Raw genomic sequence first — 27,825 nt, 5'->3', positions numbered from 1 at the left:
TATTTCTTTGCTTTTTCTTTCTCCCTGCAAAACCATTTCTTTACATGTATTCTTAGGCACATGTGTTTTCTGCAAGTTGCAAATGTAGAATTCATTACTGGATTATAGGTTATGTTCAGCATTGACTCTAAATTTTGTTACTAATAAACGGTGACACTTCAGAGCTATCATTTTCACTTCTACCCATATCTCACAAACCATAGTATTACTAGATTTTAAAACTCTTTGCCAATTTTAGTTTGCATTTCCCTAGTTATTAATGAGGTGAAAATTTCTTTTAATATACTTACTGGTTGTTTGGGTTTTTTAATCTCTTAGTTGCTTTTTTACTTTTTTTTTTTTTTTTTTTTTGCTAATTTTTCTCTTGGGTTGTTTTGCTTTTTCCTTATTCATTTGTAGAAATTGCTTCGACATTCTGGGTAAATTCTCCTTGCTATAGGTATTTTATTTTTATATTTTATGTCTTTAGTTTTACGAAAGTTTTAAATTTTAATATAATTGCAACTGTCATTATTTTCTTTTATGGTCTTACTATTTTTTTTTTTAAGGTAGGGAAAATGTTCCAGGAATTATAGTCTCCCATGTTTTCAGTGCTAGTAGTTTAAAAATTTTTTTTTAATATTTAGGGATTTAATCTATTTGGTATTGATTTTTGTTTATGGTGAATTAGGGACTGAATTTATATTTTTCCACATGGGCATCCATTTGTCTCTGTGTTACTTAACGAAGAGTCTTTCCTTTTCCATGAATTTGTTTTGTTGTTTCTACTATATAATATTTTTCATATATTTCTATGTTTTCTAATCTCTTGGTTCTTTCATACATTTCCTTTCAAACAACATGTTATGTTTTGATAAGGATAGCTTTAGATAAGTTCATATTAGATAAACTGCATTCTTCTGTCTTATTCTTCAAAGTTGTTTTTGACCTTCTTAATTCTTAAGCTCTTTCATAGTATTTTATTTTTATCAGTTAAATCCCCCCCAATCCCTTTTTACCCCCCACCCGCCAAACAGGGATTGAACCCAGGGTTTTTAACCAGTGAACCACATCCCTAATACCCCACCCCTCTTTTTTTAATAGCAGAAATGCTCTCATCCTGCCAGTATTTAAATTTTTTTTTAAGTTATTGATGGACCTTTTTTATTTATTTATATGTGGTGCTGCAAATTGAACCCAGTGCCTCATGTGTGCCAGGCAAGCACTCCACCACTGAGCCACAATCCGAGCCCATTTGAGACAGGGTCATGTTAAGGTGCTTAGGACCTTGCTAAGTTGCTAAGGCTGGCTTTGAACTTAGCAACTGCCTCAGCCTCACAAGCTGCTGGGATTATAGGTATGTGCCACTGTGTCCAGCTATCAGGTAAAATTTCCTTAATTTAAAATAACCATTTTAAAGTGACTATTTTAGTATATTCACAGTATTGTGCAACTATCGAAACAATATCATCACCTCAAAAGGAAACATCATTTCCATTGATCAATACTCCCCACTCTTTCTCCTCACTACCCCTGCCCTCTTCAGTCCTGGCAACCACTGGTTTAATTTTTGTTTGTATGGATTTTTGTGGTCTGTGTATTGCATGTAAATGGAATCATGTGATGTAAGACCCTTTGTGTCTGAATTTTTTCAGTTAGTATGTTTTTGAGGTTCATATACGTTGTTCCATCTCTTATTTCTTCATTCCTTTTTATGGCAAAATAATATTTCACTTTGTATATATATATATACAGTTTGTTGGTGCAGTCATCTGCTGATGGGCATTTGGGTTGTTATCACCTTTTTGACAATGGTAAGTAGTGTTGTGAACATGTTCACAAATGGATTTAAATACTTATTTTCAGTTTTCTTGGATGTTTCCCTAGGAGTGGAATTGCTGGATAATATGGTAATTCTTGTTTAACTTTTTGAGAAACTGCCAAACTGTTTTCCACAGCAGATGAACTATTTTTCATTTCTACCAGCAATGTACAAAGATTCTAATTTCCTTTTTTTATACCCTCTTTGATACTTGTTATTACCCAGTTTTAAAAATGTTCATTATATCCGTTCCAGGGTTATGAAATGGTATCTCATTGTGGTTCTAACTTGCAGATCCCTAATGACTAATGAGGTGATACATTTTTCCCCCCATGTATTTGCTTGCCATTGTATATCTTTTTTTGGAGAAATGTTCATTCAAGTTCTTTGTCCATTTTTTGAATTGGGTGGTTTTTCTTTTCCTTATTGAGTTGTAAGAGTTCTTTATGTCTTTGGGACTATAGATCCTTATTAGATATGTGATTTGCAAGTATTTCTTCCCTTTCTGCTGTCTTTTTACTTTTTGAGGGGGGCGGGGGAGATCACCAGGGATTGAACCCAGGGTCGCTTAACCACCTAGCCACATCCAGTTTGTATTTTTTATTTTGAGACAAGGTCTCGCTTAGTTGCTTAAGGGACTTATTAAGTTGCTGAAGCTGGCCTCAAACTTGCAATCCTCCTACTTCAGTCTCCTGAGCTTCTGGGATGACAGTCCCCATTTTGCAAAAAGAATGGAATCAGAGGACATAATGTTACGTGTAATAAGCCAGGTGAAGTAAAATAAACATTACATATTTTCTCTCTTGTGGAAATTACAAGGAAAGAAAAACAAAAACAAAACCAAAATGACTTGGAAGTAGAAGTGGGACTTTTAGGGAAGGAAAAATAGATTGGGGAGAGGAGGACAAGAGGGTTGTAAGGAGGGTAGGTATGATCAAAGCTCTGAGAATGTCACAGTGAAAAACATTAATTTGTACAATTAAAACTCATTAATTAAGAATAATAAAAGAATGCAAGATAATTTTGATGACCATTTTAGAAACTGGTTTCCCCATTGAATGGATTTGCATGCAACCTTGTTGAAAATCAGTTGGCTATATAGAAGTAGATTTTATTTCTGGACTCTGTTCTGTTCCATTTCTGTTCCATGTCTGTTCTTATACACAGTAGCTTTCATTATTGTAACTTTGTAGTAAGTTTTGAAATTGGTAAATGTGGATATTCTAGCTTTGTTACTCTTTCAGTATTGTTTTGGTTATTTGGGACTGCTGGCAGTCCCTTATGAATTTGAAGGTAGACTTTGAAGTTCTGCAAAGATAGCTGTTGGAATTTTGATAAGGAATTACTCTGAATTTGTGGATTGTTTTGGGTACTATTATCATCTTGACAATATGACCAGAAGAGGTCTTTCTATTATTTAGGCCTTCTTTAGTTTCTTTCAGCAGTGATTGTAGTTTTCAGTCTCAAATGTTTCATTACCCCTTTTATTAAATTTATTCCTAGGTGTGCTACTCTTCTTCTCCCGACATTTTTTAATTGGTCAATTGTAGTTGTACATAATGATGGGATTTGTTGTTACATATTCATACCTGCACACAGTGTAACAGTAGCATTTGTCCAGTATCACTCCTCAGTACTTCCTCCCTCCCTCACTCCCTCCCCAACTCCTTGCCCTTGGTCTCTTTCCTCTGCTGATTTCCCTTTGATTTTCATGAGATCCCTAACCCTCTTGCCCCCACCCCCACCACCCCATTCCTTTTCTTTTTCCTCTCCAGCTTCCACATATGAGATAAAGCATGTGATCCTTGACCTTCTTAGTTTGGCTTATTTTACTTAACATAATGGTCTCTAGTCTTGTCTGTTTTCCTGCAAATGACAATTTCATTTCTCTTTATGGCTGGATAAAATTCCATTGTGTATATATATACCACATTTTCTTTATCCATTCTTTTGTTGATGGACACCTCGGCTGGTTCCATAGTTCGGCGCAACTTTGCTCAATTCATTTATTAGCTCTAATAGTTATTTTGTAGATTCTTTGGGATTTTCTATATAATCTGTGAATAGTTTTAGTTCTTCCTTTCCAATTTAGAGGCCTTTTTTTCTTGACTGATTACTCTGGTTGGAACCTCTGGTATTAAATAGCATTGGTAAAAGTGAATATCTGTCTTATTCTTCATCTTAGGAAGAGAATTTGTCGTCAGTCTTTCATTGTTAGGGATAATATTAGCTTCTTTGTGGTGAAGAAGTTTCTTTTTATTTCTGGTTTGTTGAGTATATTTATTATGAAAGGATATAGGATTTTGTCAGATGTTTTTAAAAAATTTATTTGTTTACTTATTTGTGTCAATTCAGATGCTGCTGTGTTTTATTCCCTTCATTGTATTAATGTGTTGCATTACATTTGTTGATTTTCTTATATTGAGCCATTCCTGGATTTCTGGAATAAAGTCCACTTGCTCATGGTGTATAATCCTTTGAATATGCTGTTGGAATCAGTTGCTGGTATTTTAATGAGGATTTTTGCACTTGTAAGAGATTTGTCTTTAGTTTTCCTTTTCTTGGAATGCATTTGGGTGGCTTTGGTGTCAGGATAATAATGGCTCCATAGAATGAATTAGGAAGTGTTCCCTTCTCTTTTATTTTATTTATTTATTTATTTATTTTTTAAAGAGAGAGTGGGAGAGAGAGAGAGTGGGGGAGGGAGAAAGAGAGAGAGAATTTTTTTTAATATTTATTTTTTAGTTCTGGGTGGACACAACATCTTTATTTATATGTGGTGCTGAGGATCGAACCCGGGCCGCACGCATGCCAGGCGAGCGCGCTACCACTTGAGCCACATCCTCAGCCCTCTCTTTTATTTTAATGACAAGTTTAAGACTGATTGGTGTTAATTCTTTAAATGTTTGATGGACTTCACTTGTGAAGCCTTCTGGTTCAGGGTTTTGCAGAATTTTATTTATGATTTGCAGTCTCCTCAGGTAGATGAACAGGAGGGCTTCTTCCCAGAAGTGACCAAGACAGACTTTTTTAGCCTGTGCTGGAGCACATACCAGTTTTTAACTCAGGTGTATAAATAGAAGAGAACAGTAGACTATGTAGCTGAGTGCCTTGCTAAATTCCAGATCTCTTCCCAGATGCTTGGAAGTGCCTTCTTTTTGAGTATGTAATAGTAAATAGTAATTATGGGCTGGTTGACTACCTTCCTACATGTCACCTTGTTATCTGTGCCATATTCAGAATAACTTGGGGTTTTAAGCGTATAGGTGGGATTCTTCTCAGTTTTTTTGTGGTATTGGTAGGTCAGCATTTTCCATTTTATTTTAATTGTATTGCCTTAGCAAGCTGGTGGGGCGGGAAGTCAAAAGCCTGGTTTTATTCCTAGAATATTTTCCATTCACAGTATAAGAATTACAGAAAGGAATCTTTTTGATACGGATAGTAGAAATCAACTATAACACATGCAAAAAATTTATTGGAAGGATATTGGATGGCTTTCAGAGTTGAATTTAAAGTCTGGAGAACTAGGTTTAGAAAATAGTTATTAAGTAAAGCCAGACTTCATTAAACGAAGCCAGACAGAACCACAGTGAAGGTTAAGGAATAATTAGGTTCCATTGTCATTGTTGCTAATCACCAAGCACTGGTTATAGCATTGCTACCTCATGACACTGGATACCTCTATTTCCAGAGTGGTTTCTTAAAAAGTTTTAATAATATTGGAAAACCTAGAGAATTCTGGATAGTGATAACATGAATGGGATTCTTAAGATATGAACATAAACTCATCAAGGTAGAAGTAAAGGAGATTCCAGGGTTTAATGTGCATAGTCTAGAAGGTATGAAAATACAGAATCTATTTAGAGGGTGGTCAGAGTTGCATGGGGTATTTTTAAAGGCATCAGGGCTGGTAAGGGAGGCTGGGTCTTTAGTTTAAATAGGGATTGCCTGAGAAGATAATTTGTTTTCCTATTTTAATAGGTGAAAGGTACACAGCTATGATAGAGTAGAAAAACATTACAGAACCAGTGTTACTGATCCTAATACATTTCTATCCTAAAGAAGTAGAAAGGAGACCTGATACTGATCTATTTGAGTTGCTAGATGCTTTTAAAGATGAAGAAGAATGTGCTTCTGTCCCAGAGTATAATTCCCCCAAAGTGCAAGATAGTCATTCTTTAGAAGTTAAGGTATTTGACATTTAGTTCTATATAGGAGGTTTTGTTTACATTTTACAGCCCAGCAGACTGAGGTATAGAATTTAACTTGTTCCAGATCATGTAAATTTCAAGTTTCTCTGACCCTACAGATCATTAAGCAGAATTTACTGATGTTTATCAGTTAATCTGTAGATTATATTCTAAGTAAATAAAAGATTATCACTAGACTTTTGAAACGTCATCCTTACTCTCAGGGAATCTTAAAACTGGATCCCAGATTGGAGCCATTCTTTTTCACCGCAACTTTTTTTTTTGATCGTCAACGGACATTTATTTATTTATTTATATGTGATGCTGAGAATCGAACCCAGTGCCTCACACATGCTAGGCAAGTGCTCTACCACTGAGCCACAGTCCTAGCCCAACACTGTAACTTGATTTTTTTTTTTTTTTTGAGTTCACTATACAAGACAGTTTCCTTTGTGAATCGCACACAGTATTATATTGTATAGATATTTAGTTGTTTCAACACCATTTGTGAAAATGAAGACTTTACTTTTTCTGTTGAATTTTCTTTGCACCTTTGTTTAAAACTAAATGACCATATATGTATGAATCTGTTTTTGTACTTAATTGTGCATTTTTATGCTACTACTGCATTGTCTTTTTAACTGTAACTTTATACTAAGTCTTGAAATCAGGTAGCTTAAGCCTCCAGTTTCTTTTCTCTTTTTAAAGTTGGCTATTCTTGGTTGCATTTCTATATAAATTTAAAATCATCTTTCTAATTTTTCTGAAAAATCCTGCTGATTCTTTTGTTTGGATTGCATCAAATCTGTAGATTAATTTTGGGAGAATTTTTATCCTAACAGTATCGAGTCTTCAGTTTACAAACATGCTATAACTTTTTACTTATTTGGATTTTCTGTAATTTCTTTTCAGCCGTGTTTCATAGTTTTCAACATATAGGTGTTAACACATCTTTCTTAAATTTTTTAAAGCAATTCACATTTTTTAATGCTATTTTAAGTGATATTTTTAAAATTTTGCTTTTTTTTTCCTTTGCTGGTAAATAGAAATACATCTGATTTGTTAATATTGACTGTTGTTCAATGATCTATCTTACAAAACTAACTTCAAAACTAACTTACTGTATTTTATGGCTTTGTTTTAAAAATTTTTTTTGTAGATTCCACAGAATTTTTACATAATCATCTTTCCTATCAACGAATACAGCTTTATTCTTTCCTTTGTAATCTACATGCTTTTATTTTATTTTTTTGTGCTCTATTACACTTTCCATAGAGTGTCTGATGTGTTATTGAGTTGATGTGGTGAGAGTGGGTATCTTTCCCTTGGTCTTGATTCTAGCAAGAATTTGTTCTGTTTTGCATCAGTAACTTTGATGTCAGCCATAGATTTTATACAGATGCTTATATCAGTTCACTGGCATTCTTAGTTTGATGAGGGTTTTTTTTTTTTTTTTTTTTTAAGTCGGGTGAATATTTAATTTTTGTCAAGTGTGTTTTCTGCCTCAGTTAGGGTGATGATATTATCATTTTTCTAAGTCTGCTACATTGTTTGATATTTGACTATTAAACACCATTTGGGTCATTGTTTATTATATAATTCCACTAGTGGATTTCTCTGTTCATGAGGGATATTAATTAGTTTCTAATTTTATTTACTTATTTTTACTCTGATTCTGTATCAAGGTAAAGTGGTCTCATAAAATGAGTTGGGAAGTTTTCTGAAAGAGTTTCTATGTAACTGCTATTAATTTTGACCAAAATCCTTGGTATAATTCACCAGTGAAATAATATGAACTACAAGTGGATTTTTTTTGTGTGTGTGTTGTGTATATGAGAAAAGGTTTTATACATTGTTTTTTAAAATGGATTGTAGGCTGTTGACTATTGAGGTAACCTATTTCTTGAGTTTATTTGAATAGGATTTTTTTAAACAAGGGATATAAATTGATGAATTTTGGTATAAAGTTGATATACTTTCTTTCACTTTAATATTTGTCAGATTATAGATATGTCATTTCTCTCATTCCTAATATTGATAATTTGTGATAATTTCAATGCCATTCACTCAAGAATAGGAAAAAAAAAGTAGAAGGAAAATATGTAAGAATATAAAGGACTTTAACATTATCAACCAGCTTGACCTAATGGATGTTTATGAAGCACTCTACCCAAAAGCAAAATTCATGTTCACGTTCAAATGAAGATGTACGTACATAGACCATTTTGTGGGCCATAAAACAAGTGAAGGACTCAAACAATATAAATTATGTTCTTTGTTACAATGGAATTAAAATAAAGATCAATGAGATGAAGATACTGAATAATCTCCAGATATCTGGAAATTTAAAACACTTAAAATCATAATTTGACCCAATAATCATGGGTGAAAGAAGAAATCAAAAGTATAATCAAATGAGTGGTCATGCTTCCAATATATCAATAGCCACGGAATTGTATGCTTTAAATCAGTAAATAGTATGTGTTGTATAAAATGGTCATCTTTACCCCTACTCTTATGAACTACTGCCTCATATTAATATAGCTGCTCCCACATTCATAATGAAACATCTTTCTTGAGGTATACCTTATACAACATAAAATTCACCCTTGTTAAGTATATAGTTAGGTGAGAGCTTCATCTGTCTTCCATAGGCTGATGATTTCCAAATCCTCGTTGTCAGCCTTGTACATCTGAACCTGTGTGCATTGTAGACTTTTTAACTTAGCATGTCTCAAGTCATAGTAGTTTGTCTCTCTTTGTCCAAATAACTTTTTTCTTCTTTATTCTCAATCTAGTTAATGGTACCCCTTTTTTCTAGTCAGTACAGTGAAAAACCTACTATTTTAACTTCTTTTCCCTTTCGTATTTACTAACTTGCCTTAAACTGGTTCTGCCTTTCTGAGGTCTCTGATATTCAGTCCTCCTTCTTCATATCTATTTTAGATACAAATTATTAGGTGATTGTCTTTTTATTTTTTATTTTTTGGAACCCAGGGGCAATTAAACACCCAGCTCTTTTTTATATTTTATTTTGAAACATGGTCTCACTCATTTGCTTAGGGACTCTCTTAAATTGCTGAGGCTGGTTTTGAACCAACAATCCTCCTGCCTCAGCTTCCCGAACCACTGGGATTACAGGCATGTGCTTGTGCCTGGTGACTATTTTCATTTTTTGCCTGCATGCCTGCTTCTAGTCTTGTATCATCTCCCTTCTCTCCTCCACTCCCAAGTCAATTTTGAGGAGGTCCTCTTTTCAAAATTTAAGTACAATTATGACACTTTCAATTTGAAGTCCTTCAGTGACTTGCTTTTGTCCTTAGAATGCACTGTAAGCTCTCTTCATAATTGAGCTTTTGCTTTCTCTGGTTTCCTTGTTAAGCTTAGTATATCCTACCTTACTGTACCCTCTTCCACCCTACATACTATACTTTAGTGGTTGTATTAAATTAATTTGCTATCTGGTATGTTATATAACTTCTTCATTGCCTTTGTACAATCTGCTTTCTATCCCTAGAATGTCCTAATTTTTGTGATCTGCGTGGCAAACTCCTGTTCTCCCCTTTCTGTTTGAAGATCATGTATTTTTTTCTGCCATTTCCCTCTGTAAATGTGCTTTCCAGTCATACTGGTATGCTTAGAAAATGGCTATTCTTTTTCCATGTATATTTTACCTTTCCTATGATAGTCACTGTTGTGATTCACACATTTTGTGCCTATTTTATTTATGAGAACCCTTTGAGCAAATAAGGTGTCATATTTTTCTGTGTATTTCCTGCACCAATTTCAGGGCCCCTCATGTTTGGAATATGATGGTTGATCATTATTGAGTTAAGCTAAAATTAATTTAATAACTTATCACCATTGATTTAAACTGAAATTACTATTAACTCAAATCCTATTAAAGTTCGAGTTAGAATAATCTATAGTTGTTCTCTATGTAAATGAAATCGTTGAGTAGACAAACAAATGGTCAGCCAAACTTTAGAGACAGTGAGTTGCTGTTGATGTCCAGGGGCTGCATTATTAAAATGGAAGCATTTTGGTGTTATATGGGAATCATGTGATCAAAGCAGTTGGATTTAGTGTTGAAAGTTGAGGTTCAGTGGATTTCTCAGTGTTTGACATTGAGTATTTTTTAGACTTTTATATGTGGCTGACCAATTACCTCTATTGAGAAATAGTTGTTCTTTTCTATTAAGCTATCTTAAGAATAGTAGGATTCATTCTTATGAAATGGGGAGCCCAAATGTGATACAGTTGTGCTGTTCATTCTTACCTATAATCAGTACACTGGAAAACACACGATTTGGCTTAAAATGATAACATTCTGAAAGTTCTTTGTTGTTTATATAACTGTATTATTCTGAGCAGATAGAGTACATTCAGTTGCTGCTAAGAATCATCTTAGGCAGAATTTGTGAACAGCTCCATTATAATAGTTGACATCTTGGTTACCTCCAAGTTTAAGGAGTTATTTCATGACCTTGAAGGTCATGATTAGCATTTCTTTTTGGAAAGGCTTAAATTCCTTCAGACACTTAGCCACTAAGCTCTATGGAATGCTTCTGTTTTAGTGTTTTCTGTACTAGTTGCTGACTGACCTGTAGACATTCCTTAAAACCATTTTTGGCCTATGTTGTATATAGGTAGCTGTTTACATAACTGCTTCTACTGTTTTTATTGTGCTTTCCTGGATTCTCTGAAATTTCTCTTGAATATTATGAAAATATAGGATATTTGAGAAGGTTGTTTAATATCTAGCATTATTTAAAAATTTATGGTATTAGCTGTCATTTATCTTTTAAAAGATCATATTACATTATTGATTCTTTTTGTTAGCACATAAGGGTAAGGGTAAATTATTCATGAGTTTGGGGGGGAGTAATAAGAAAAAATTTAGTACAGTCTATAATGGTTGAGAATAGTTATCTTAAGTCCATATGGGCTCACATATTTCTTAAAACTTTAGTCCAAAGAACAAGGCCTGGGACTCTTAGCAAGAGGCAATGAATGTGTAATGGTGTTGGTATTGCCATAAAAGAAAGTAAGTATCAGTGGAAGTTTGAAGACTTGGAATCTAGAAAGATGGGATCCAGTAGGTAGGAAGAGAAGAAATTACATTACTGAGTATCTGCTGTCTGCTAGGTAGTTTTGTTCCCTGACTTCTTGCACTCTTATTTATAACGATTCGTTGGCTATTTTGGGTTTTCTCTGTAGAAGTGATATTGCTTGTGACAGAGGATATATTTTTTTAAACTTTCTTTTCCTTATATTTACATTTTTTGTTTAGTTTTATTGACTAGGACTTATACTACAACCAAATAGAAGCTGTGATGATGAGCATTCTTATTTGTTTCCCTCATTTGGGAGGGAATTGCTTCTGTAGTTTCATTATTAAAAATTATACTTGCTGTCATTTTGAGAAGACATCTTTTATATAGTTAAAAATCTCCTTTTCTTCTTTGCTGTTAGGTTTTGGTATCAGAAATGGTGTTTTTTTTTTTCTTTTTTCTTTTTTCTTTTTGGCTTGTTTGTTTTTGTTTTTGGTGGTACTAGGAATTGAACTCAAGGCCATTCACATGCTAGACAAAGTACCCTACCATTGATCTACCTCTCCATTAGTCCTGGGTGTTGCATTTTACCACTGTCTTTGTCAGTTTCTATTTTTCTTATTTTACCTATTAGTAGATAAGTTATATTGATAGTATGAAGCATACTGGGAGAAATCCAGTTAGTTTTGATGAATTGTCTTTTTTCTGATTCCTAATATTGCTGATTTGTTTTGCTACAATATTGATTTTTAATTTTGGTATTGTGTTCATGAACAAGCTTAGCCTGTGATTTCCCTTTACCATATGAGTTATTCAATCGTGTTTGGAGATGTTGAATTGGAGGTATCTGGCAAATATTCAATGGTGATAACCTACGTAGTGTTAGTCATTTGGATCTGGAGTACTTAGTTACCTGATGAAGGCTGAACATATGTGTTTTGATATAATTAAGAAAGTACAGTTGGTTGATGTTAATAGGAGGAGTATGTTGGGGAAGAACAGAAGTGGCCCAGAGAATGGAATACAGTTTTGGTGTTAATAGAAGATGGTAAAGCCAGGTGGTAAGCTTATTGGAAAGGCATGTTTGAGGAAAAGAGAATTTTGAAGAAAGGATAAGCTTAGCTATCAATTTTTCACTGTGGTGTATGGAAGAATTATGTAAGGTCTAGGAAATAGAAACAAGTGTAGTACTCTTTAAAAAGGTATAGTGGTGAGAGGAAGGAAGAGGAAAACAGTGAAGGTAGAGTTAGAGGCAGTTAGGAGGGAGGTTTTTATTTATCTACTATTTTTTAATTGTTCTAATTACTTATACATATGGCAGCAGATGAATTTTGATTCATTGTACACAAATAAAGCACAACTTTTCATTTCTCTGATTGTACACAATGTAGAGTCACACCATTTCTGCAATCATACATGTACCTAGGGTAATGATGTCCATCTTATTACATCATCTTTCCTACTCCCATATCTACTTATTTTAAAAGAATGAGTGAGACTTCATGTTTCTAGGTGAAGGTTAAAAGTTCTAATTGAAAGTGACTACAAAAGGAAATAGTTTTGCCAAATAAGATCTCAGTGTAATTTTGTGTATCCCTGTGTAATTTAGCATCATTTTTGTTCTTCAGAGTGCCTCCACACATGGTTTATTTAAATATTCTAATTGGACAAGGAAATATAGTGGTAGTTCATCCCTGTCAAGTCAACACTCAAAATACTAACTAAAAAGAGCTTCAGGAAAGTAGACCATCTAGGATGGATAATGTCTCAGTTAAGATTAGGTAGGTTACTTATCGATTACAAAAATCACAAAGTAACAGTGGCTTAACCAAGATAGAGGTTAATTTCTGATCAGACACAAAAATTTTGTAGGACAGTATCAATAAGAGAGGCTAATAGTTTTTATTTAGTAGGAACATTTACCTTACAAAACAAAGGAAGAAGTAGTATCTATTGGGAGACAGTTATTAATATCTGTGCAATCAGTAAGAGACAATCTCTTACATAAAATTCCTCTCATATAAAAAGCAGCATTTGTATGGTGTTTAAGAAGTCAAAATGCATTTGTTTATATCCAGGCTTTCTACTTTCTAGCTCTGTGACCCTGAACAAGTCACTTAATTTTTCTCTTTGTGCCTTGTAATTTTCACAATAAGAAAAAGAAAGGTTTTTAATAGAGGGTTAAATTAGTACAAGTACTGGTAAGAGTATTAAATAAGGAAATCTAAGTAATTGACTAAATCAGTTGCCTGGTATATGTAAGCCATAATTATTAGTTTTGTTGGTGTTTGCCTTTGCATAGTGTGTTTTCCCATCATCAGTGTGTGACAGTGTGCGTGGAATATTGCCAATCTTGATAAACTCACCTAATCCTCAGGGTCCAGAATTTTTACGGGGGCTTCATTCTGTAGACAATATTGTTTTCTTGTCTAAATTGTTGAACTCAGTCTCTGGATGAACTATGTGACCCAGAGCCTTCGCCCAAAGTTACATTGTTGGTGTTTCTGTCAGAGCTGTCTTCTATCCTAAGACTGTCAGGTGAGGCCAATCCCACTGTGGATAGACAGAGATACTTTATCACATTTGGCAGATTACTTCCCAGAAACCAAAGAAAATAGCCAGACTTTAATTTGGGGAAGGACAGATTCTTTACTACACAGGCAGATAAAAGCACTGATGAAAAAGAAAATAAGAGATGTTTACAGATAAATCCGTTGAAGTTTGTTATTGTTTGGATATAAGGTGTCCCCCCAAAGCTCCTATTGATACAGGAATATACAGAGATGAAATGATTAGACTATGAGAGCTATGACCTAATCATTCGATCCTAGTTTGAATGGACTGACTGGGTGGTAACTGTAGATAGGTGGGGCACAGCTGGAGGAAGTGGGTTACTGGGGAATGCCCTGGAAGGGATGTTCTTCTCTGTGGCCACTTATACCTCCCCTCCACCCCCATGTCTTGACCTCACTATGAGCTGAGCAGCTTTCCTTTGATGGGCCCTACCCCATGACATGCTGCCTCACCTTGGGCCCAGAGCAATGGAGTTGGCCATTGTGGACTGAGAGCTTTGAAATTGTGAGCCCCAAATGAATTTTCCCCCCTCATAGTTGTTCTTGTCAGGTATTTTGGTCATAGTGATGCAAAAGCTGATTAAAACAAAGTTGTCAAAGTTAAAAATCTGGAAAAGAAAGATAATCTAAGTGAAATAAAGGTTCAAAAGAAATGACCCACCAGGCATGGTGGCAAAAGCCTGTAATCCTGGCTACTCAGTTGGCCCAGGCAGGAGGAGCTCAAGTTTGAGTCTTACTTGAAAAACAGTAAGATCTTGTCTCAAAATTCAAAAAAAGGAAAAAAAGGACCGGTACCTCTGGGTTTCATTCCTAGTACCATCAAGAAGAAGAAGAGAAAAGGGGTGACCCAATTGATGATCTAGAAATTGGCTGTTGAAATGAAATTTGAGGAGCCAGTTGAATGAAGATCAAAATGAAAATAAATTTTTGCAGTATATAATAATACTAATTATAATGTACTATTTATTAAAAAAAACAGAAGGAGTTTGAATGTTCTCATCATAAAGAAATGATTAGTATTTGAGGAGATAGGTTTACTCTGATCTAATTAGTGCACAATGTATACACATGTAGAAACAATGAAACATCACATGGTTTCTAATAAATGGGTATAACTTTAATATTTTAGCTAGAAATTTTTTAGTGCCACTAAGTGGTTATTTAGAAAAATACTGTTAAGGAAGAAAGGAAATAAAGTGCTTTCTTTCCTATGACAGTTGGAAGGTTTGCTGTCATCCCTTATATTTTGGAGGAGAAGTTAGAAGGAGGTTTGAAATAATTAATGACTTAATGTGTGTATAGAATATTACCATTTACTGAGTTCATTTAATTACCTTGGATCTCCTAGGTCAGTGGATCCAATGTAAGTGAAAGTAATTAATAAAAAGCACTATTTAAAAGTGATATAGTCACGGTAGTATCATCTGTTTTCTTGTCTCTATTGATGAAGGTCCTGATCTTGAAGATTTTTTTTTTTTTTTAGTGGTTATGCCAGGTTGCAGAGTGAGTTGGTAGGGCTGGAGCTAAAATGTTTGTCTCCTGACTTTGGGTTAAGTAAAATCCCCCAAGGCCCTTTAATTACAAAATGATTCCTTTTGGAATACAGTTCTCAGGAGTTCTAATTAAATTCCTGAAATTCTGCATTTCCTCTTAAGTACTAGGTGATTGGTCTTTGAACTCTAGTTGATGTTGGTTTTTCTGAAATGGTGAGTATGCTTACTAAACTCTTAAATAAGTAGTGCTTTTTGAGGGACAAGTGCAAATGCATTTATAGATGGTTTAGATTTTCAACAGGTCTTTGAATAAAACTCTTCACAATATTTCAGTAGTACAAGTTCTGATGGAAAAGTTAAACTGTCAGTTCAATAAAGTGAGATAATATGACTGGAGTTTTTTTCTAGAACATTAAAATTTAATTTTTTTATTTCTATAAAAGTTATATAATTTTTAACACATGTTGCTATTAAGTGTACTTCTTGTGGAGGAACAATTGATTCTAGCATTAACATTTAGTTAATAAAAATAATAAATAGAAAGCTATCACATGGCAGTGTTATTAACACCTAAATGTTACCATATTACCATGTCATGAATTTTAATATGTATTTGAAGGTGCATTTGGATTGCTCACCCTGAAGTCAGATTTTCTATGTATAGCTCTTGATCATTTATAGCCTTATGGTGGTCCATAAATGTTTATCTCATAATCACTTTAGATGAGGATCTTGAAATCTGTGTTTATTTGTATTTAATATTTTTGAGTGCCTATTATATTCCAGGTATTGGACTAGACATTGAGGGATACGTAAGTAGAGGGCACATCATGTAGGATTTTTTAATAGGCCAGAATATAATTCCTAAGGATAAGGGATGCCAGGAGGTAGTGTTTTATGTGAGAGAATGATATAATCAGTATAATTTCAGAAAGTTCATTAGTTCTGTCATGTAGATTGGCAGAAAAGTGAGTGTTGGGTACTGGAATCAACTATTCCGCTTTGGATTGTGAATTGGAGACCTCAGGTAAGGCAGTTAGATAGACTGTTTTGGAGCCTGGGTTAAAAGTCAGATTTGCATATTACCTTTGAGTTCTTACTAACATGTGTACCTTAAAATATGTGTAACTATAACCACAACTTCTGAAATAGTAATTTTTTCTATATTTTTGAAGCTGTTAGTCTGTGAAAGAAGACTATGGTTCAGGAGTCGGTCCCTGTTCTTGTATGATGTGGTTCAGGCCTTGAAGGAGGACTTTTTCAGAAAGTCCTGCTCAGCTCATGCTCTGGGGGGAGGTCATGTGAGCCATATGGTGAGGGCAGAGCCTCTGGAGGTCATAGAGAAGCAGCTGAACCAGAGTAGACTCTAGGTTGTAAGGCTCTCTGGGAGTTTGAACTTGGTTAGATTGTTTCCAGGGACTCCTGTGTTGACCAGTTTTTAAACGACCCAGAAACAAAAGAAAGAGCCCTGAACTGATAACCTATTCTTACCTCTACTTCTTCAGAGAACCAGGGCTCATGGCTCAGTAGGGTTTGAGAGCTCAATAAGGTTTACCAGCCTTTGAGTTTGGGTATCATATGATGAGCTCAGGAGTTATAATCTGTCTTTAAAGGTGGCCTTAGAAATTAAAGATGCAATGGGAATGAGTGTTATTCTTGACACAGTGATGTCTGTGCACATATTTTAAAACATGAAACCCTATCAAATCAGAAACACTTCTGATCCTAAGAATTTAGGATAAGGAACACTCATACAGATCCATAGGTTTTAAATGGACATATTAAATTGGAATCTGTATTTTCAATGGCAACCAAGGAGGGTTTTAAGTGGTCATGTCCACATCAGTTGAGCCATCGCACTATGAAATCTTAGTTCCAAAATTTAAAAGTTTTAGAAGCATATGCTGTACTTACAACAAATGAAATTTATTTTTTTCCCTTTGTTTTTTCCCCTTTGTCCTTGTATTTATATTTTTGTTCCATCTCTGACACTTAATTCTGCTTTACTTTCTCTCCTCCCTTAATTTTTTCACTGCTTTCTGCTTTTTTCATGTACCCATAAGTTACTAACATCCATTTTCTCTATTCTGACTTAACCTTGAACTTGGAACTTTGTTTCTAGGTTTCCTCTTTCCCTACTATGTAAAGTCCTTACTCTTCAGCAAAGTTCATTTTCTTACTCATATCAAGTTATATTTATCCTATTCTTTTAGGCAAATCTGAGTCTTTCTCACTGATCATTCTTGTCTTTCAATGTCAGAATTAGAAAACAGTGATCAGTTTGATGAGGAACTTTTTTCTTGTTTAAAGGTTGATTTTCTTAAGAATGCTCACTCTTACCAGTCTTCTTGTTGTTGTTTTTCTTTCCTCCTAGGGAAGAAGAAGAACGTTTGAGAAATAAAATTCGAGCAGACCATGAGAAGGCCCTGGAAGAAGCAAAAGAAAAATTAAGGAAGTCAAAAGAGGAAATACGTGCAGAAATTCAGACAGAGAAAAACAAGGTAGCTCAAGAAATCAAGACAAAAGAGAACAAGCCTCTGCCACCAGTCCCTATTCCAAACCTTGTAGGAATCAGTGGTGGAGAACCAGAAGATAGTGACATAAGAAAGAAAAGGGAAAAAATTAAAGAGGTAATAAGCTGAGATTTGTGACATGGACTGGTTATGGACATGTGTTTACCGGGCTGGTTATAGAAGTGTGTGGATATAAATATATATATTTATACCATCTGTGTTGCCATATTTTGATATTTTTTGTTCTTGGGTCATAGTTGTATTTCAGTTTCTAGGTCGGCAGTAAAGACTAGAGCTCTGTCTCTTTCTTAGTGTTGATTGTAATAAAATTATGTACAGTCACAAATTTGATACAAGGTTGTTGTTTTCTTTCTTTCTTTTTTTTTTTTTTATTACCAGGGATTGAACTTAGGGGTACCACTGAGCCACATCCCCAGTCCTGGTTTGTATTTTATTTAGATCCAGGGTCTCATTGAATTGCTTAGCTAGTGTCTTGGTGTTGCTGAGGCTGGCTTTGAACTCCTGCTCCTTCTGCCTCCACCTCCCGAACTGCGGGGATTATAGGCATGTGCCTCTGTGCCTGGCACAAGGTTGTTTTGATGGTTTTAGCATTCTCATTGTGTTCAAATATCTTATGAAATTTAGCATTTTATAAATAATATAGAATAGAATCCATTTATAATTTTTCTACAGCATAATCAATTTTAAGTCTTTAGTTAATAAGAATCTTTGCTTGTGCAAATCTTTTCATAAATAAGTAAGCATAATAACTATTTTTAAGGAGTTATTATGGTACCTCTAAACTATACAACACATTAAGAACATATTTCTTCCAAAGAGTCTCTATGAATTGAAGAATGGGGAAAGATTTACCTAAAAATTTTTTATATTTATTTAGTCTAGGACTTACTTACAGATAAAAGAGAGTAACTGAGGGAGGATCAGTATATTTGAGATGAACTTTGTTGGTTAGAACTTATGATAATTTTGCATGGAGTTTGCACTTGTACAGCCTCTGAAGGAAAAGATTTTGTCAGAATATGATAGTATGGACAATATTTCAGAAAGCTTATTTATCTTAAAATAAGGCATTTAATTTAAATGGCCAAATATCTATTTGCATATATTCTAGTAATGGATATAAAAGGTTTATTAGATATTTTAAAGTTGGACTTATAAATTATTATAAAACCTGGAGCTTGATGGAGTGAAAATAGAACTGTACTCTAATTTTTACCTCATCTTTAGAGGTTTTGTTTTATATACAGAGACTGCTTAAGATACTTTCTTTGACAGTGTTGGAGGGAAGAACAGTGATAGATTTTTTTTTAGATGCCACTACAATTTTTTGAAATAACTTTTCATATATATAATAATTTCAGATAAATAACCATGTGTGTTCAGGGGACCCCCAAGGTGACCCTGAGGCTCAGTGAATTGCTAGAAATACAAATAGAATTCTTTTTACAGAATATTAACTGATTTTAGTTTGCTGAACTTGTAGCCTGTTAACTTTGCTAAGATCATTTACTGATTCTAGTGGCTCTTTTGTACATTGCTTAGGATTTTCCTTCTACATAGACATGTCCTATAGGAATAGAAGTACGTTCCCTTTTTCCTTATTTCTCTTCCTTGTCTTTATTGCACTGGCAAGGCCTTCCAGTACATTGTTTGAAAGAAATGCTGAGAAAGAACAAACTTGATTTGTTCCTGACTACAGGTTTAATCATTTAGTGTTTTATTATTACATATGGTGTGTTAGCAGTAGGTTTTTTTGAAGATGCTTTTGTTAGGTTGAAGATGTTTCCTTGTAGTTACAGCTTACTAAATTTCTGTTGTGAATGAGTGTTGAATTTTGTCAAATAGTCTGTGTTTTTGTCTATACAGAAATGATCACAATTCCCCTACCCTCTATTTTGTTAATATGGTGAATTATATTAACTATTTTTTTTTAGTTCAATTAGTCTTCTAGTCTTGGGTTAAACTCTTCTTGCTCACGGTATGGTATTTTCCTTATCTATTGCTAATTTTTTAAAAGAATTTTTTTTCTGTGTTTGTGAAATATATTGCCCCGGAGTATATTTCTTATAAAGTCTTTGTCTATTTTAGATGTATGATCATGCTGCCTGCATTAAACAAATTGGAAAATGTTTTAATGAATAGTATGCTATTAAATGAATAGATTTTTGATACACCATAGCCAGTATTATATAATTCTGCTGATATATAATTAAATACTTTGTTACCGAACTTCTTGGGTTGTAAGAAACTCAGTTCAAACTAACTCATATAAAAATGTTTATTAGCCTAATGAATTTAAACTATGGATTTAGAATTGACTCAATCTAAGTATGTAGATATAATTGTTAGTAGTATGCATTTATCTCTATTTCCTTTTGCTATCTAGTTTTTCCATGTTAGGAGAGCTAGTCATTTTCAGCTCCAGGATTCTATATTATATAGACCTTGTGATCACAAAATGAAAGTCTCTCTGTTTCCCAGTGTCTATAATAGTATGTTTAAAAAGGATATGATTGTCCCTACTTAAGTCACATGAACCCAGTCACTCTGTCTAGGGATTGGCAAACTATAATATGTGTGCCAGATTCTAAAAAACTGCCTGTTTTTGTTTTTTAAACAAACTGTGTCGTTTTGGTTATATATTATCTAGTACTGCTTTTGTGCTACCTCAGCAGAGTAAAGTTTTTTGACTTCTGATTGAAGGGTAAGAAATTTTCTCGCCATGCTAAATTAATTAGAGATAGAAGCAAAGCCCTGTGATTGACACCTCTGATACACAGTCACAATGAGGGCAGGGTAGCTGTTTCAAAAGGATTGGCAGTTCTTAAAAGTAAAGAATGCCAAACACCTTGCTCCTCAAGAAAAATTGTTGATTACACATAATTTTTTTTCTGTTACATAGATTAACATAGTTATGTATAGATTGAGATTAACTTAGTTATGAGTTTTTTCACACTGATACAAGTGTTAATTGAATCATATGCTTATGTAGGGAGACCTAGAAGAATGTATAAGAATATGGTAATAGAACCCTGAATTACATGAAATATAAAAATAATGGTCTGCGAATATTTTAATTTGATGAATTATAATTTTTTCTTCTCAGATGATGAAACATGCCTGGGATAATTATAGGACATACGGATGGGGTCATAACGAACTCAGACCTATTGCAAGGAAAGGACATTCCACTAACATATTTGGTAAATTTACTTTTTTCTAATTACTGTTTCCATTCTCTGTTTCCATATTTTAAAACAAGATTAATGTTTTAAAAGTACTTTGTAAAATCTGAGTGTTTCTGTGGAACTGTAAACGTATATTTTTTTGCAAACATGTCAAGATTTAGTTCTAGTTACTTTGGAATGCTTAGTATTCCAAATACTATTTGTAGTTTTTCTTCTTCAACACAATACCATTTGTGTATGTAGAGGAAGAGGGAAGAGATAGGAAATTCCGTTAGTACTATATACATTGAAAAAAATAAAAGCAATACACCCAAAGTGGTTTGGTTGGTAAATTGAGTTATGTTGTAAATTCATAATTCTTAAGGAAAAATTAACAGTTTGTGTGTTAATGGAGGTTTGAGGAAGAGTTGTATTAATCTTGAGTTTTGTTTTTCCTACCTCTTTTTAGCTCAGTTCACTTGTTGACCTTTTCTGTTTGTTGGTTATCCAATTTGACTGAACAGGTTTTATTAAACTCAAGTTTAAGTCTTGAGAATTGTTGATCTACTCCTTCTTGCCTTTACTCCTTATACCCATTTTAAATGCTCTTTGATGTGATGGATTTTTTTTTAAACAATGATAGGTGAAGGCAAGAAAATTTTAATGGGGATTAGAAGGTACTATACTTATAAGAAGGTACTATACTTCTATACTAGTCACATGCAATGAAGTTTCTTTATTAATCAAAGTTTATCTTCACAATAATTCCAATGACAGTATTTTTCCTTGTGACACTATGAAAACATTTTTCTTTTTTTTATTCCTGAGATTTTTATTTTTATTTGTTCTTTGGTTATATGTGATACTAGAGTATATTTTGAAGTATTTATACAAACATGGACTACTTCTTATTCTAATTAGAATCCCAGTCTTGTGACTGCACATGATGTGGAGATTCACTGTAGTGTAGTTATATATACATAGGAAAGTTAAGTCAGCTTTATTCCACTGTCTTTTCTATTCCTGTTCCCCCTCCTTCCCTTCATTCTGCTTTATCTAATATACTGAATTTCTGTTCTTCCCCTCTCCCCCTTGTTGTTTGTTAACATCTACATATCAGAGAGAACATTTGACCTTGGGATTTGGGGATTGGCTTATTCCGCTTAGCATAATAGTCTCCAGATCCATCCATTTTCTGTTAAATGTTATAAAGTTTTTTTTTTCTTATGGAAACATTTTTTTCTAATGCTGTAATTTGCCTCATAGTGTGTGTGTGTGTGTGTGTGTGTGTGTGTGAGAGAGAGAGAGAGAGAGAGAGAGAGAGAGTGAGTGAGTGAGTTACTGGGGATTGAACTCAGGAGAATTCAACCCCTGAGCTACATCCCAAATCCTTTTTTGTTTTTGTTTTTGAAACAAAGAACTTTGGTCTTGCTAAGTTGCTTAAGTCAGGGTTCAAACTTGGGATTCCCCAGCCTCAGTCTCACAGTAACTGAGATTATAGTTGTGCATCATTGTCATTGCTCGTCATCATGTAACTTGTTTTCTGTCAAAAATAAAATGTCTTAAAAATTAATTTTTTCTGGCTTTGAGAGATGATGTGGCAGAAGAGGAAAAAAAATCTCCTTTATGCAGATAATCAGTAACTACCAAGAATCTGATACTATATTTAATTTGGTAGCTGTCATTTAATGAAATAAAGTATATTTCCTTTGCAGAGGTTACACGTTTAGAAGTTCCCATTGATTTGTAGATATCAGAAAATGAGACATTAATGTAAAAAAATACATTATACTTACTAGTTAATTAAATTAAATTCTTCCCTCAAGTATCCCTTTATAATAAGCTCAGTGGTTAGTTGAGCCTTTTTAAAGGATTGGAGTTTAAACATGAATTGAAAATAAGAAGTAAATGTTGATTTTCTACTTTTTTCAAACTATAGTTCTTAGTACATCTGTTGTATTTTCATGTATCTAATAGGTACTGGTTCTGATATTTTAAAGAAAGAGAAATATTAATTTTATCTCATGGAAAACATATATTGTGTGAAGAAAATTTACAGTGAAATGGTGGAAAAAGCAAAACCACAGTCTGCAGAATTTTCAGTAGTCAAAATTAGGTGTTTTGTCTTTTTAAAACTTTTTTAGTGCTTAATTTTTTTCCAGCCAAATAAGCTAAATGGGAACAGATCCTTGATTATGATTAGTCTTTTGTATGTAGTTGGTTTATTAAAGGATACGTTTTTAAAGTTTAAAACTTTGTTTCCTACTTTGTTCCTTCTTCTGCTTATCTCATATTCTCAGTGTTTGAGAATTTTTGTACATCTGTTTTTTTACCCTCCCCCCTTTTAATAAAAAGCCTTAAGGGAAGTGTAGAACTTCTCTGTGCCTCATTTGACATACCCAATTCAGTGTACCTGTATTGAACCAGAATCTTAAAAGTTAGCAGAAACTTGTAAAAGTCCATGTTCTATAACATAGGAACATATAAGTGGATATGGAAATTTTATTTTAGGCTACAGGGGAAAAATTGACCAAAAACAGGTTCTTTTTCCTAGCTTTGATTATTAAACAATTCTTTCATATTAGTAACTGAAATTAGTGTTCCTCTGACTTCTGTGTAATTCATCCTTGGCATCAAAAGATTCTTTATATGGAGATTAGTGAAAATGCATATCAAAATGACTTAAATTAAAAAGCAAATGCAATCAATTCAATGAAGTCCTGAAACAGACTTGATTCCAACTAAACTTTTTTTCTTTAACTCTTTCTTTTATTTATCTCTTTGTGTTCATATCTTCACCTGGCTTATTAGCAGGATGCTTGCAGCATTTGAAATTTCATGTCTTCATAGTGCTCCATCTGTGGAAAAGAGAACACTGTAGAGAAGAAATAGTTTGGTTTTTTAGATGTTTCAGTGAAAGATTCATTGTTTCATGCTTTTTTTTAAATGGGGTCTTGTGCCCATGGTTGAACCATGTACTGTACCTAAAAGGTAAAATATGTTCATTTGGTTTTGCCCAAATAGGACCTACCCTTGAGGCACATGATTGAGGAGAGTTAGTACTAATTATTACACCAGTGATAAGTAGAATGAATTCTTAGTTTTGTTAGGGAAGGGTCTTTTTTGCATTTAAAAAAGGAATTTTGAATTGGAAAAGAGTATTCTTTGACTTTGTAATGCTTTTTGAAAGGTACTTTTTATTTTTCATGTGCATTTATATAGGTATTTAATTAAATTATTTTCATTATTTCTAACTTAACTAGGGTTTGATTTGCTAATATAGTGATGATTTTGGCTTTCTTGTTTTAGAGGGATATTGGTTTGTATTTTTCTTGAAGTATCTTTGTCTTGCTTTGGTATCAGATTAATACTGGTCTTATAAAAGAACCAGTATGAAACTGTGAAGCACTTATAGTAATCAAAATAGTTTTTAAAAAAAGAAGAGCAGAGCTGAAGAATTTATATCACTTGATTTTAAGATTGGCTATAGAATTCTCATAATGAGGACAGTAGGATTTTAGTCTAATGTGAACAAAGAGATCAGTGAAACTGATCAACATACATTGTTAAGTGATTTTCAACAAAAATGATAATTCAGTGGGCAAAAGAATAGTCTTTCCCACAAACGGTGCTGGATCAACTTGAGGTGTACTTGGAAAAGTAATGAAATTTGACTCTTTCTTCAACATTGTAGAAAACATATGAGATTCTCATTTGTGACCTTTAAGTAAGTAACTTTTTTTTTCTTTTTAGAATATAGAAAATATTAACTATAAAATTGGAGAGGTATTGGGAACTGAATTAGAACAAATTATATTCCATGCTTTTATAGTTATGTCAAAATGAATCCTATTGTTATGTATACTTAAAAGAACAAGTAAAAACATAAAATTCATACCACAAAATAATATCTCCACTTATCCATTAAAATGTCTGAAATTTGAAAGACCCAAATATTGACAAGGATGGTGGAACAACTGGAACTGTCATATTGCTGCTGGGGGTATAAAATTGTGCACTCTGGAAAGCAGTTTGTTAGTTTCTTATAAAGTTAGACTTACCATATTGCCCAACAATTTGACTCCTCACTGTTTTCATCATACAATGAAATCAGATAGTTACTTTATTTTCTTTTTTAAAAAAATTTTAATCTTATCCTGTAAACATTTTATGAAAATAAAATATACAGACCAAAAGCACAGAAACCACAATGTGTACAAGCTAATTTAACAAGCAGGGAGAGTCAGCAATTTACACTGTTATAGAAATAGATCACTATCAGTATCTAAAAGCCTACATCCCAGTCACCATTTCCTAAAAAATGGTTATGATTATTCTGACATCTCATTCCATGTATTTTGCCACTTAGTGACATTTCCTTAATAGAATCATGTTGTGCCAATATTGATCTGCACTTTAATTATTCTGCTGAAAAATTGTATTTTTGAAATTTATCTATTTTTATGAGTAGTAACTTTTTTCATTATGTTTGCATTTCAAAACATTAGCTGTTATTAATAATGCTGCTATGAATATACTTGTACATGTTTATTTTTTTCCATTTTTATTATTGTTCAAAACATTACATAGCTCTTGACATATCATATTTCATACATTTGATTCAAGTGGGTTATGAACTCCCATTTTTACCCTGTCTACAGATTGCAGAATCACATCGGTTACACATCCACGTTTTTACATACTGCCATACTAGTGTCTATTGTGTTCTGTTGCCTTTCCTATCCTCTACTATCCCCCCTCTCCTCCCCTCCCCTCCCATCTTCTCTCTCTACCCCATCTACTGTACCATACTGTACTTCATTTCTCTCCCTTGTTTTTTTTTCCCTTTCCCCTCACTTCCTCTTATATGTAATTTTGTATAACAATGAGGGTCTCCTTCCATTTCCATGTAATTTCCCTTCTCTCTCCCTTTCCCTCCCACCTCTCATCCCTGTTTAATGTTAATCTTCTTCTCATGCTCTTCCTCCCTGCTCTGTTCTTAGTTGCTCTCCTTATATCAAAGAAGACATTTGGCATTTGTTTTTTAGGGATTGGCTAGCTTCACTTAGCATAATCTGCTCTAATTATTTTCCTTAGTAAGTTATGTTTTTTCATTAATTTGTATTCAAAATTTATACATTAGATTTTAAGTCCTTTTTTCCCTATGTTTAATAAAGGTTTATGCAGAATAAGAGGTAGTCAGCCTTAAAATTAAAGTAGAAATTTATTCTATGAAACTTCTAGAATGTGGTACTTTTTAGTGGTTAGCTCTTTGAAAACTTTTCATTTTCTTCTGCTTTTTCTGTTAAGAATTTCTGTTTTTTTTCCTTTGATAAGTCAAAATAATGCAATATTTTCATAGAAACATCCCAATTCCATTTGTTTATTTTCCAAATTTGTTAAAACTTGAATAAAATGAGCTTCTTATAATTATCTTTATTTTTTTCTGTATTTATTTGTTGTTGCATTTTTACTCCTTTTGTTTTGTATTTTGTTACTTGCTTTTGAAAAATTAGGTTAGAGGTAGATTTACCATGTGATTCTTTTCAAGGAACCAAATCTTTTGAATATATTATTCTGATAGTTTTCTTCATTCTAATTCATTAATTTCTGCCTTTAGCTTTTTCTAATTCTGCTTTGTTTCTTGGATTTATTGTTCTTTCTTACTTGCATGTTAAGTTCAATTATTTTCATTTGTTCCTTTATTTTTTTATTTTTTTTTAAAGCAAATGACAAAGACTCAGCTTACTAGCTTTTAAAAACTAAGCTAACATTACATAGTTAAACAATTGTCAAAACTTTACTAAGTTGCCAGCATTCATGTACAACGAGAAAGCCTTCTTAAATTTTTATTCAACTAGAAATGCATTACCATTAATATATTAATATCTTTAATTATAAACTACTGGAAAAACATCCAGTATACAATCTTGTCCTAGCAGTACTCAAAAGTCAAGACTCACCTTGGATTACATTTATTAAAAAAGAAAAGTGCATATAGATACTGTAACAGTTTTAAAGACACACACACAAAATGGTCCTATCGTGTGGTCCCAACAATAAACTCAAAAGTCTGTGACAAATATGGGCTCAGATGAGGTGTGTATAAATAGATTAGATTAGATACAATTATACTGAAAGTTGAGTTTGCTTGAAATCTTTAAAAAAACAGTTCCTGTTAATGTTAAAATGGTGCATGTGTAGTTCAACATTTGTGTTAAATGTGGGCATTGAATTACTTATTATCCAAGTGTAGCACTATTTTTTTTACCATTTATTGTTAAGGACTGTAACTGACAGTCTTCTTCAGTCTTCTACTCTTTATTGACCATTCTCAACATTTTGTAGTGATTTTTTATGCCATTCACTATTTTAATAGAAGTTGATATAGATTTGAAGTTGCCCATCCCACTGCTGCCAAATAATGTTGCAAAGAATGAAGGGGTTGCCCGGTGAACTAGTGACCCAGATGAAGTCAATCGTGTATCAAATGAAGAAAATAATCCAGCTCTGAAAAATAGAAATCCACTGAAAGCAGAGAAAAATGAGCATGCATCTCAGTTTCTGCTTCCTTGGGGACCCCCACTTTGGTTCCCAAAGAAGACTTTAAATCTGTGTTCAAAGAAGTTGAACAAAAATGAGTTTATTACACCAAAAAATTCTCTGAGGACATCATCCGGATTGTGGAATGTGAAACCAAACTAAAACAGAGTATCAAAATGACTTACACCTTGCCACAGTCTCTGGCTGGGCACAAATCACGAGTCTCCACACAGCTTGTAGATTCAAACAGCAATTCTTTATTCCCGAACTCACACCGGCCGTCTACAAACACGTTCTGGGGGAATCCACGTTCTCTGCCCCAATCCACACTCTGCCCAAATCCACTCTCTGCCTAAATCCACTCCGCATGGGCTTCTGTCTCCCAAAATATACTGTCTGACCCTAAGAACTCAAGAGGAACTCAGCAGCAGGATACGCCCTATTCTAAAGGGGGAACACCCTAATCTCCT

At 33.5% G+C, this 27,825-nt stretch overlaps 1 protein-coding gene across 1 annotated transcript in view; it reads left to right on the top strand.

The window, feature by feature from the left end:
- The window catches only part of Man1a2 (mannosidase alpha class 1A member 2), a 137,520-nt gene that overhangs the window by 10,543 nt on the left and 99,152 nt on the right, over positions 1–27,825 (top strand). Inside the window, exons 2-3 of the mRNA XM_076862825.1 lie at positions 17,486–17,741; positions 20,752–20,848. Coding sequence (XP_076718940.1) covers positions 17,486–17,741; positions 20,752–20,848 — 353 coding nt within the window. The remainder of the gene's footprint in view (positions 1–17,485; positions 17,742–20,751; positions 20,849–27,825) is intronic.

The sequence above is a fragment of the Callospermophilus lateralis genome, chromosome 7 (assembly GCF_048772815.1).
Source record: "Callospermophilus lateralis isolate mCalLat2 chromosome 7, mCalLat2.hap1, whole genome shotgun sequence".
NCBI lineage: Eukaryota > Metazoa > Chordata > Mammalia > Rodentia > Sciuridae > Callospermophilus > Callospermophilus lateralis.
Note: the sequence above shows the minus strand (reverse complement) of the source record. Positions and strands in the feature narration are given on the sequence as shown.